The sequence below is a fragment of the Mesoplodon densirostris genome, chromosome 9, assembly GCF_025265405.1.
Source record: "Mesoplodon densirostris isolate mMesDen1 chromosome 9, mMesDen1 primary haplotype, whole genome shotgun sequence".
Classification (NCBI taxonomy): Eukaryota; Metazoa; Chordata; class Mammalia; order Artiodactyla; family Ziphiidae; genus Mesoplodon; species Mesoplodon densirostris.
Window position 1 is genome coordinate 25,409,650 of NC_082669.1, and position 12,980 is coordinate 25,422,629.

Genomic DNA, 12,980 nt, shown 5'->3' on the forward strand with positions numbered 1-12,980 from the left:
ACATTTGCTTTCCATTTTTCCCCATCAGTACCTGAGTGTTTAAGTCATTAATAAGAACCATAACGGGTTTTCATTGGCAGTGTATTTCTCTAGTCATTCCCACAGAAAGAAAGCATATTACAAAGAAGAACATATTAAGTATAAATGCACCAAAATCCATGGGAGTGTCCTTTCATGGTGATTGCAACAAGACTCCTACAACTAAAAATGCAAAGGACAGGGCTTCCCTGGTGGCGCAGTGGTTGAGAGTCCGCCTGCCGATGCAGGGGACACGGGTTCGTGCCCCAGTCCGGGAAGATCCCATGTGCCACGGAGCGGCTGGGCCCGTGAGCCATGGCCGCTGAGCCTGTGCGTCCAGAGCCTGTGCTCCACAATGGGAGAGGCCACAACAGTGAGAGGCCCGCATACCGCAAAAAAAAAAAAAAATGCAAAGGACACAGCAAGCTCATTTTACATAGAGACTGTGTTCAGATGCCATAGGTAGAAATAGCCTCAAGGTCTGTCTTGCCAGACAGATAAGCTGAAATAATTTACCAGACTAAGAAACACAGAGAGGGCCTCCCTGGTGGCGCAGTGGTTAAGAGTCCGCCTGCCGATGCAGGGGATACAGGTTCGTGCCCCGGTCTGGGAGGATCCCATATGCCGCGGAGCGGCTGGGCCCGTGAGCCATGGCCGCTGGGCCTGCGCATCCGGAGCCTGTGCTCCGCAACGGGAGAGGCCACAACAGTGAGAGGCCCGCATACCGCAAAAAGAAAAAAAAAAGAAACACAGAGAGCAGCCTCAGTCTATATCTACAAGAGGTGTAGTTTGAACACTAAAACAAAACAGTAAACCAGAAGCAGAAGTAAACACCTTGACCCGTGACATAAAAATCCTTGGAAGTTCGTTCACGATGTTCAGGTTGTATAATATAAAAATGAGGCCAAATCCATCCTGAACCAGGAGAAGTGTGCAGGCTTTGATGCGTAAACCCCTGTGCCCTCCAGTGGAGCTGAACATGCTGAGAGAGACCAGACTTTGCTGAATAGCAAGTTGTATTTGCTGCATCCATGTGGACAGATAAAAAGAAAAGGATCTGAGCGATTTGAGAAAGTGCTTATTTCTTGTGAAAAATCCTACCTAGGGAAGGTCAGATAACCTTCAGATAAGTATTCAGGCTCTTCAATGCTTATTTTAACCTATTGCTTTCAAGCATTTAAAGTTTTCCAGTGATTTGGCCTGATAATGGCAGCCACAGAAGGTATACTGTCAGTCTTTTATCCATCGCAGATGTGATCACACACAGGGGGGCATGTGTTTGGTTAGCAGGAGAAATTTATACTCATCACCTTCTCACAGCAAGATGGAAATATTTCTCAGTGTTGCAAGGAGTTTCTCTTGACTCCTGACAGGGTGATTGTGAAAGGCAAATGTGTTTGTGCAAGGAGATGCACATTGCAAAATGCGGAGTGGACGAAGTAGTGTGCGGTGACCACATTCCCTCGGCCACCCCCTAAGTGGCCTTTGTGGCTTTGCCACATGCTTCCACTGCAGGAAAGTACCTCATTGCATGCCTTCCACCTGGCACTCATCTCCATCCTACAAAAGCCCAACCCGAATGTCACATGGTCCCTGGAACCTCCCCAGAGCTCTCCGCACAGAGCCAGTGGCCACCTCCTCTGCAGCCCCATGACTGATGGCCCATCATGCCTGCCACTGGTAACTGTTCTTACCTTCTTTCTCATTCTTCTGTGTCCCTTGTCCCAGTGCCTGGATGGGGCCAGAGTTTACCAGGACCCAGTACAAGACCATTTCCCGAGTTCATTCCTACACGTTCAAAATATCCTGAACGAACTAACTCTACCTTCTTCGCAAATATTTATTGAGGAAACCGAAAATATAAATACATAGTCTCATTTTAAATCATCAACTCAAGTTTGATGTTTTACTTATTTGGATAAAATTATTATACTATTGAGAAATGCAAGTTTTAAATAAGAAAAAAAAAGGCTTATAATCCTACTGCCCGAAGGATTAGCTTTTTTAAAAAAATTAACTATCTTCAAATTTCATATGCACAGTCCTTATACAGCTATAATGATAATACAGCTTTATATTCATTTTTCACTTCCTACATTAGAAGCATTTTCATATTGCTACATAGTCTTAAGATTATCACTTAAATGATGGTATTCCAATGAACAAATGTAATTTAGTTAATTTGACATATTGTTGGATGTTTCACTTACTGCTTTTTACCACTATTTTGGATAAGGCCCAAGTGTATGTAAAATATTAGGATTGTCTTAGAGTGTTTCTTTAGGGTTATATTCCCAAAAGAGCAGGCCAAGAGAGATCTGCGTGGTTTTGGTATTTGATATCAATGCTTAAATGTTTTCTAAAGTGTGTTTCTACGGGTTTACTTTGCTAGCAACAATACCTTGCCTTCCATCTCATCTTTTGATGGGTTTTTGCTGACTTAAGTGATTCTCCTCGTGTTTTGGTGCTTCTTACATTTCACTTCTTGGAGGGAAGGTCAACTTCTGTTTCCATGAGCTTTTCTTTTACCAATTTTATCTCCTCCCATGAGAATTGTCTGTTCCTATAGGCTTTGTTTGGTTGGTTTTTGTTTGGTTTGGTTCAGCTCGGTTTGGTTTTGGAAGGTTTCTTTATTTCTGGTTTGGTTTTGTGTGTGTTCCTCTGCAAATTAGACATTCCAGCTGACTTCCTTACCAATTTCCATAAACCCTATATAATATAAATATTTAATCTTTTTCTGCAAAAAATTAAAGTGTGAGGGGGGGACATTGAAGGATAATTTTTTAAAATTTATTTATTATTTATTTATTTATTTATTTATGGCTGCGTTGGGTCTTCGTTCCTGTGCGAGGGCTTTCTCTAGTTGTGGCGAGTGGGGGCCACTCTTCATCGCGGTGCGCAGGCCTCTCACTGTCACGGCCTCTCTTGTTGCGGAGCACAGGCTCCAGATGTGCAGGCTCAGTAGTTGTGGCTCACGGGCCTAGTTGCTCTGCGGCATGTGGGATCTTCCCGGACCAGGGCTCGAACCCGTGTCCCCCGCCTTGGCAAGCAGATTCTCAACCACTGCGCCACCGGGGAAGCCCTGAAGGATAATTTTTGATGAAAGAGAAGAGAACCAACTCTCTGACCCCCTCTCATCTTTAGAACAAAGAGAGCCTCTGAGGCTGCGGCCCTGCCCTTGCTGGGTGATCCTCCACCGACTGCTGTGTGTCCTGCTTCCCCAAGACTGTCCTGACTTCAGCAAAGGCCAGGGGTTGGGTCTGGCACCTGGGATTTGAGGCTGTTGACTTAGTAAGGCGTGAGATAAACCAGGTGCAACTGAGGACATGTGAAGCAGTTTGTGAGATTGCTGACATTTCCATCAAATAAGGTTATATTTACTCGTTAAAATTCTCTTCAGTGATCACTGCAATTTGGGAAGTAAAAGAGAGGCTACAGTGTGAGGTTTGTCTAAGCCCTTTCCAGGCGTCTGTTGCTGAGTAACAAAGCACCCCAAACTTAGTGACTTAAAACAACAATAACTGATTATTACCACCATTATCATCATGAGCATCATCCTCTCTCATGGTTCTCATGGTTGACGGGGTTCAGTGAGGCTCTGCTCTGGGTTCCTCATGGTTGCAGTCAGAGGGTGGCTGGGCTGGAGACTCGCATATCTGGAGGTTGATGCCAGCTGTTGGCTGGGATCTCAGCTGTGATTGTCAACCAGAGCACTTCCACGTGGACGTTCCATGTCGCCTGGGCTTCCTCACAGCATGGCCTCTGTGTTCCATCACAAGCTGTCACTTTCATTATTGTCTGTTAGTCCAGGTAGCCACAAGACCTTCCCAGGTTCAAGGGGAGGGGACATTGATTCTACCTCTTAATAGGAGAGTAGTCAGGTTCTGGAAGAAGCTGTGGACTGAAAATATTGTTGAGCCACTTTTGGAAAATGCAGCCTGCCTTGAGCCACTTAGGGGATCCTCCAACAGCAGCTTCCTTGGTCTTTGGCAGTCCCCCTTCCTCCCCCAGGTCAAGGTCACAAGCTTAGGCGGCTTCTCATTGGCCCACTGAGTACCCCACGTGTGGCTGCATTACTTGAGTTCCAGCAAAAAGAACATCACAGACAGACAGCCTGCACCTTCCCAACAGCCTCCCTGCCACAGGCGTGTGGAGGGGTAAATAAAAGCAAGCGTTTGTCTCTCCGATTCCTTGCTCATCCCTACCCCTTCCACATTTTCTCGTAAGAGGCCTTCTCAGGAATGCCTCCCAGTAAGTGCTGCAGGCAGAGCCATCTTCCGCCAGGTGTCAGGAGCGAGTGGCTGAGTCTCTTTAGATAAAATAAAACTTAAAGAAAGCCCCGCACCAGAGAGCCTCAAACCTAGATGTAGATAACACCACCTGAAGAACTTGTTAGAAATGCAGATTTCAATTTTGCCCCAGTTTCTGTAATTATAATAATCACCCAGTTGATTCTCTGGCAAGTGGTCTGTAGACCACACTTGAGAACAAAACCTCTCTTTATTTTTTATTTTTTTATTTATTTATTTTTGGCCAGGTGGCATATAGGATCTTAGTTCCCTGCCCAGGGATCGAACCTGTGCCCCCTGAAGAGGAAGCGTGGAGTCCTAACCACTGGACCGCCAGGGAAGTCCCCAAAACTCCTCTCTAAAGGTCAAGGAGAGGTCACTAGTCTTCAGAATCCCTGCCATGGAAGACGTTGTCCGTGTAATAATACCTTCCCCATGCCCCCACCTTGGATTGCACACGGCGACCTGGCTATTCGCTGCTCCCTGGAGGCTCCCTCCTCCTCCTCTTCACGCCTCTTCCTCCACTCCCACTTCACTTCTCTGAGCACAAGACCCATACAGCAACGCTCCCCTGGCTATTGTCACTTGTGTGACCTCAAGGACCTCCAGGTCAACATGTCCAAATCCACACTAAAATCTTCCCACCAACCTGCCTATCCTACATGGTCTTCATCAGTACCAGCACCTCCACCCACCTGCTCTAAGCGGGCGCCTTGAACTTCACAGTTGTCTCCTCTGTCTTCTCCAACCTCCATACCCAGTCAGGTCCCAAATTTTGTTGAGTCTACATGTAAAGTTATTACAAACTCTGCCACTAAAGATCTCGTCAGTCTGACCGCTTCCCTCATTCCTGCTGTGCCGTGAGGAAAAGGGAAGCGGAATTCCTGTCCTGTGCCCTGGTAGGGCTGAGAGACAGCAGGCAAAGTCAAGGTCATTTAGCGAGGAGGAAGAGGGGCTTCAAAGAGTGAAGGAAGCAGAGCTGAGCAAAAAGGAACAAGGCAGCTGGACACCTGCCTGCAAAACACAATGTGAATTAGGCAGGGAGGTTTAGGAAATTTCTGTGAGTGTTTTGTGGGCAGATATAGGTGATCTTAGTATCCCTACAGAATGTGGGTATTCCCCGCCCCCAGCAGCATCCTTTGACACCAACTTTTTCCACCACCCCTGCCTGGTTCCAGGCTTCTGCATCTCCAGCCTGGAGCGATGCAGTAGTTCTCAGCTGCTCTCCCCGACTCCAGGGTCTTCTCCTCCCGTGCCCTCCACACAGGTGGGGGTCAGTGTAGAACTGGACCTGCCTCTCTCTCCCAGCAGCTGCTCAGCCCCTACAGTGGCGGTTCTCAGAGTTGGTCCCTGGACCAGCAGCAGTAACTGCATCACCTGGGAACTAGTCAAAAATGCACATTCTTGCCTCCCCCCACCCCATCCCTGGACCTGCTGAATCCGAGAGATGCTGGGGATGGAGCTCGGCAGCCTGTGTTTTCACAAGCCCGGTAGGTGATCCTGATGCAGCTCAAGCTGGAGAACCTGGGCCTAGAGAAAAACGTTCCAGCCGCCGCTGGGCACCTGCTAAGCGCTCCCTGCCACCCCCGCGGGTTCCCTGGCACTGCCCAAGGCCCACACATCCTGACCCCACCACCAACCTTCTCGGAGTTCTCCCAGCTGAAGCCTTTTGCACATGTTATTTCCTCCGTGTACCTTCCCTACAAGCTCCCCGACACGTCATACTCTGACTTCAGAACGCATGTGCCTTGGGTGTTTCCTCGTCTGTGTTCACACCTCTTACACACCTAGGCCAGCTCGTTCACCTCACTAGAGTCACAGTTCATGTGCATTTCCCCTCTTTGTTCTTTCCTGACTGTGAGCGTTCAGAGGGCGAGATCGCATTCCAGTCTTCTCTTTGGTCTGGAAGTCCAACGCAGAGCCAGACACACTGGAAAAGTCAGTAAATATTTAGTAAGCACCTGGTTAGGCAACTGACTGGCCAACTGACTGACTGATTCCCCAACTTGGAAAAAAAAAATCAAAGGAGCCTTCAAGTAAGCAGAAAGCATTTATTTGTCTGCCAGTGTGTTTTTAGCGTGTAACCTTTGCACACCCCTTGCCAGTCCTGTCAGTTACCTGTTAAATAAAAACAAGTGAGTAGAACTTTTATTTTAGTTTGTAGACTTATCACCGTCAGGGAGAGGTGTTTTGATATCTTAGTTGTAATGTTTTAAGTTCCTTCCCATACCATTATTTTAGATTTAGCTTAATTTCATTTAATGCAGGGTGATTTTTTTTAAGTCACCATACATGCAACTCATCACAGCTTACAAAACAAAAAGAAGTCAAATCATCCAGAGATACTTGTAGTGTTAATTGTCTTGGGTACCTTGTGGGGATTTTGAACATTTCTTTCCTGACGTTTCTTGACATCCAGGACAATTCTTTACTGATTTCCCCACTTATCTGATTCAGAGCATCAGCCCCTCAACAAGCCATCAAACCAAAGTTAACTCCTGTCTTTGCACTTTCTGACACAAAGGTACCAAAATATTCAGCGAACCATTGCTACAGAGAGGCCTGAAGAAGATTCTGGCAGCCAAAGTTGTGAGCAAGTCCCAGCAGGAGGCAGCGGAGGAGGTGGCGGGAGTGATTCAGAGGCTGAATCTTCTCAGTCGAGCATAGGTATGCAGGATGGGCCCAGACTCCTGGGATGCGGATGGGGTAAGGAAAGGGGGGCATGGGCGAGGCCCAGCAGGAGAAAGAGGCTTGGCACCAGCAGGGTAAAACAGACAGAAGTTTCCCACCAGGAACGTAAAGGAAAAGTGGATTCACAGTGAAGAGACCTTGCACCTATGCATCAAGGCAATTTTTTTTTTTGGTGGCTTAATCATTTCTTATTAAGTAAATTTATTCGTTGGTGTCCTAAGGATGTTTTCCACTTATAAATAAAACATGCAATAGGAATTCATGGTCTGCTTCCAAGGGAGCCACATGACAACAATAGGAAGAAGACTTGTTTGCATTTAGAATAAAATACACAGCAGAAACTAACACAACATTGTAAAGCTATTACACTCCAATAAAGATGTTTTTAAAAAAAATAGGAAATCGTAAAAAAAAATCTTTTTTAAAAGAATAAAATACATTCCCCCCTGAGGGAGGAACCTGGGAGTAAAGAGAACCGGTAGGCTTATGACTATACATGGCCACCTGGGAGCATTTTTTAGCAAATACCATCAGCATCCACTAGGGGGCTCTGGTGTTCATTTCTTTGAATCTGCCTGAGTGGAACTCAGATGAGAATATTCAAAAGGCGTTAAGAGATTGACTTCTTTTTTTTAATTGGAGTAGAGTTGATTTACAATGTTGTGTTAGTTTCAGGTGTACAGCAAAGGGATTCGGTTATACATATATATTCTTTTTCAGACTCTTTCATTATAGGCTATTACAAGATATTGTATATAGTTCCCTGTGCTATACAGTAGGTCCTTGTTGGTTATCTATTTTATATACAGTAGTGTGTATCTGTTAATCCCCAAATTCCTAATTTATCCCCTCCCTCCCTTTCCCCTTTGGTAACCATAAGATTGTTTTCTCTGAAGAGATTGGCTTCTGCTTTTTATACCTGTAATAGCATAAGATTATTACTGTAACATCCTAATAATCCAGTTTCTTTTTGAATTGGGTAAATGATGGCAGATGGACGGCTCTAGAACATTCGGAGCAAACAGCCATGTGCTTCCTGTACTGCCAGGTCTCAGCTCTCTCTGCAAAAGCAGAAGAGTGGACATTCTCACGCCCTCTTTTAAATATGTATGTACACAGTTCCACCAACTATTTTAATTGCCTCCATTCTATTCATTTTATCAGATATACTAACTAAACTGACTAGCTTATGTATTTCTATTATTAATTTCTATTAATCTCTGAGAGAGATGTAGTAAAGTGATGGAGTAATTAGAAACATTAGGAAAAAGGAAGAGAAAATTTCTTTCTGGGTTTGGTATTGGATCCAGTGGCATTTGCTGTACAACCAGCCATCCAAAGCTTAAGCTCACAGCCATGCATTTAGCCCTTAATCCTGCAGGTGGGCAATTTGAGCTGAGCTCTGCTGGGTGGTTCCTCAGGCCACTGGGCTTACACCTGCATCCTTGGTCAGCTGTGGAATTGGCTGCAAACTGGCTGGCCTGATGTGGCCTCAGCTGGGGCGGCTTGTCCCCGCTCCCCATGGCTTTTCATCTTGCACAGGCTGTTCTCGTGATGAGGGAGAGAAAGTGGGGACCCACAGGCCTCTCAAAACCCTGGCTCAGAACCTCTAGCAAATTCTGTTGGTTAAAGCAAGGCACAAAGCCAGCTCCATTCAACAGGGTTGCAAAGTTCCATACCAATGGGGATGCAGGGAGGGGAAGAATTGTGGTCCTTTCTGCAAACAAATTATCATAGCTGTGGTGAGCAACTCATAAAGAGAGTAAGAAAAAAGTCATTGGGATAAAAGGGACGAGGTATTCAAGGACTTGATCCTAACTGCAGTTGTACAGGAGCACTCCTAGGAAATAATGATTCTTAACTGACAGACACCGAGTGATAGGACACCTGGCCCTATCACTGTGACAGCTGGTCAGATCACTATTCAAAACAACAGTCCTCTCCAGCTGTGCAGGTGAAGGCTTGTGGGCTGCTGGTGCCACAAGAGAGAAGTCCTCTATTTGAAACGATCTTTTCCCAATGCCTTTAGTTGCTTTGCTTCACTTTTTCCAGATCTGAGGAGAGATGGGTCACTTTCTCCAGTGAACTCACAAAAAATCACCTTGCTGCTGCAGTCTCCAGCTGTCAAGTTCATCACCAACCCTGAGTTCTTCACTGTACTGCACGCCAATTATGTGAGTGTTCCCACACACAGAAGGGGCCTGGCCTGGCTTCCAGCAAGACCCGAAACACAACTTTGCAAAGTTATTGGGTAGATTAAAGAGGGTAGCATTTTAACTAAGGCAAGGAAAAAAAAAAAAAGAGCGAAAAGAAAAAAGATGGCTCTTTTTTGCTCTCTGTGAGTCTCCCAAAAAGGAGAAAAGCTAGATTTGGAAATGCTGTAGCTTCTGTGGGTTTTTGTTAGGTTCAGATGTGTTCATATCAGTGAAAGCGATTTGGAAACAAAGATGTGTTTTTATTATTGTTAAAATTTTTAAGGAACACAATTATGAAGTTGACGGATTCCCTTCAGCCTGAAGCATTTTATAAAATCACTTTCATTAAAGAAATTTTAGTACAGATAAATAACTAGGTTTCCTTTTCCTATAATTAGTTTTTCAAGTAACATGCTTAAGGTAAATTTGATGTGATTTTTACATATGTAGTTTTTTCATTTCTTTTTTTTTTTTGTATTGTCGAGGAAGCAATGACATTATATTACTATAGTCATTACTTTTTTTTCATTCGACAAGTGTTTACTGCAGTTCAGGCACAGATCTAAGTGCTGGCGTCATAAAGACAGATTAGGGTGACACCTGCTGAACAGAAGCTCCTCATTTTGTGGAGCAGCAGACGTGCAGAGATGCATCTAACGTGACAGGACAGCGCCTGACCTCAGGGAGGAACAAGGTGCTCTGGAAACACAGGGAGCGGTCCTGAGGAGGTGACTGCTGAATTCAGTCCTGAAGCTTGAAAGTGGGAGGGGCAGAGGTTCCAGGCTGCAGGAGGAAGGACTCAGCCTGGGGCTGGGCCCAGTGGGGCTGGAGCGTGGTGATGGGCAGAGCTGGGAAGAGGGCGTGTAGGGGTGAGCAGCAAATTTCCTGGTACATCACGGAAAGGAGCCTGGATCTACCTCGGTAGGCGCGACAGGAGCCAGCAGTCTCAGATGTTATCATCAGTTACCTGATTCAGCGTTTGAGGAATTCTTTTCTCTGGCAGAACTGTGGGAGAGGGACTGAGGGGGCTACGACTAGAGGCTGGTTCAAGTGCTCAAGTGAGTGATGATCAAGGGCTGCCCTACGGAAGGGGCTGGGAGCAGAGAAAGAATGACTCTGCTCGGGAGATATTTCAGTCGCTCTTGGGGCCACTGTGATCGAGGGGGATGGGAGATGAGGATGCCAGAAAGTGAGTCCTGAGTTAGGTGGTTAGTTAGGTGGTCGTGTCCCCAGTTAGCAGTAGTTTGATTAAGGGATGCAGGCTATGGCAGGGGACGAGGGACCAGTTTTGAGCAGGTTATATTGGAGAAGCCTCTGGGACCTCCAGTGGTTAGAGCCAGAGCAGCCGCCCAGGGGTGCAGGGGGCGAGTCACGAAGCGGGACAAGGATGCCAAGTAGTGATGCCCTCAGCACTGGGCACCAGGTGGCCATGAGCCAGAAGGAGCCACTGTCCCAGGCTGCTCTGGCAGCGAGCAGTCTCTCCTTGAACCACAGACGCACCAGCCCCAGGTAGCATAAAAATGCTTATTTGGCACAATTAGAAACTCGTGAAACTTTCTTCACTTCTTCTCATCCCCCAACCCCTCCACACACACACACACGCATGCGCGCGCATGTGCGCACACACGCGCGCGCACACACACACACACAAGTTTTTACCTAGCAAGGAGTGGCAGACCTCTGAAGGTCAGCCCTAAATCCGCAGGGAACCTTAATTAATACACCCTGCTATAAAGACAGCTAAGATGGACCACGGGCGCACCTGTGCAGTCAGAGGAGGCAGCCGGACGGAGAGGAAGGAGATGCTCAGAGAGTCAGAGGGACACTTGGGAGAGCAGAGCCCCGCTGGGGCAGGAGGAGGGAGGAAGGGGGAGGGCAGCTCTGAGATGTGGGGCAGGTCCACAGCATCCAGGATGCTGAAGCAGTGGTAGAGCCAGACCGCCCGGAGGTCCGTGTGTGTTTACCGGGTGGGGGGGGGGGGGGCAGGCGTTTACTTCTGCAGCAAGAACTCTGCTTCCGAGCTCCACACCCCACCCCCAGCACCCAAGTCTCACAGTAAATCCCTGTGTAGCAATCACGTCACATCCCATTAAGGTGCTCAAAGTACGCTTGGTCTGTGTTTCTCCTAATCCCCACTGCCTTCCCCATCGGCCCCGACCCCCTCTCAGAGTGCCTACCGAGTCTTCACCAGTAGCACCTGCTTGAAGCACATGATCCTCAAGGTCCGGCGGGACGCGCGCAACTTTGAACGCTACCAGCACAACCGGGACTTGGTGAATTTCATCAACATGTTTGCAGACACTCGGCTGGAATTGCCCCGGGGCTGGGAGATCAAAACAGACCAGCAGGGAAAGGTGAGGGTGACTGCAGTGGGGGGCCTTCCAGCAAAAGGAGAAGACCGGTGAGCAGGCGGTGAGGAGGGAGCGTGGGGAGGGCAGGGAAGGCTGTGCCTGAGACGTGCCATTGGCCACCAGGAAGGAAGGAGGGGTAGCTACCCACATCTGGATTTCTGTCTTGTGATGTGTGGGATGTTTTCAAGCATCCCTGGCTCTGCCCACTGGTGCCAATAGCACCTCCACCAAGTTGTGACATTGCTGTGTGTTCTCTGGGTGGGGAAGGGGTGGGGTGTTGGCGGTGGGGGGACAGTATCACACCCAGTTGAGATCTGGAACTGGTTTTAGGTTTGGAACCTGAAACCAGATTCTGTTCCATGACCTTTCTATTGTTTTGCCTCCTTAGACAGCTCACTCTCAGGGAATGAAATTATTAGCTAACTGGGAGTGACATTATTAGATTACTCATTGTGATTTCTCTAATAAGCCTTGAGTTATTAAAACAGCCTGGCAAACAGGGACTGGGTGAATTGGGCCCGTGCAATGTTATTGGCTTGCATTTTGCATTCGTGTGACCTTAACCAAAACTGGGCTTTCCCAGGGATGCTCTAGAAGCCTAGCTGAGTCTGCTAAAGCAAGGATGCTTTTCCTTAATCACCATCAGTCATCTCAGTGTACTTATAAGACAAGGCCAAACAGTTTACCAAGGAATTGTCCCTGTGTAATCTTTTACAAACTTTGGTAGAGAGAATCCCTCCCTCTTCTAGTGGCAAAGGAATCAGAAGTGTTGCCAGCAGACACATGTCTCAGTGGGAAACTGCATCACACATCTCCTTTCCTCTGATGGTAAACATGCAAAGCCATGGTTCCCCAAAGTGGGCTGATGGGACATCACTGTGCCCTGGGAGCCAGAAATCCCCCCACAAACATTTTATCGTGCCTAAGAACCTGGACTCTCTGGAGTATGGGGGGAAAGATTGTGTCCACTAATTAATGCAAGTCCGTCAGTACAATGACTCGCTATGACCAGCTCTGTAGTCGGGGATGAACTGGGCGAGGGGCGCCTCGTGTATGCAAAAAGCCACCACAGCCAGATTTCGTTCCCCAGGACTTTCTTGTTGACTGGATGTTGCCTCCACTGGGAGAATGACGGTGACACATGGTCATTTTCATGGTGTGGTGACAGCTTTCTCTGCAAAAGAAACAGAGCAGGTTCCAGAACCCTAGTCCATCTTCTTGTTCCTCGCTCGGCCAGTCTGCTTCTTTCTTTATTGACATGTGCAGAGTCAACAGCCTTCACTTTTAGTGTGTACTGTGTAGGAAGAAGAGGGCTGGGGCTGAGCTGTTTAGTGTCTTTGAATGCACTGTCATCCCCACAAGGAGGACAAAATGGCATCTGACTCATTTGTTGTCTTGGAAATCTGAGGAAGGTGGACAGAGCCTCCGCCCAACAT

General features: G+C 47.2%; 1 protein-coding gene across 1 annotated transcript in view; it reads left to right on the forward strand.

Moving 5' to 3' along the window:
• Positions 1-12,980, forward strand: part of HECW1 (HECT, C2 and WW domain containing E3 ubiquitin protein ligase 1) — a 249,871-nt gene that overhangs the window by 154,744 nt on the left and 82,147 nt on the right. Inside the window, exons 11-13 of the mRNA XM_060108182.1 lie at positions 6,832-6,974; positions 9,051-9,172; positions 11,362-11,547. Coding sequence (XP_059964165.1) covers positions 6,832-6,974; positions 9,051-9,172; positions 11,362-11,547 — 451 coding nt within the window. The remainder of the gene's footprint in view (positions 1-6,831; positions 6,975-9,050; positions 9,173-11,361; positions 11,548-12,980) is intronic.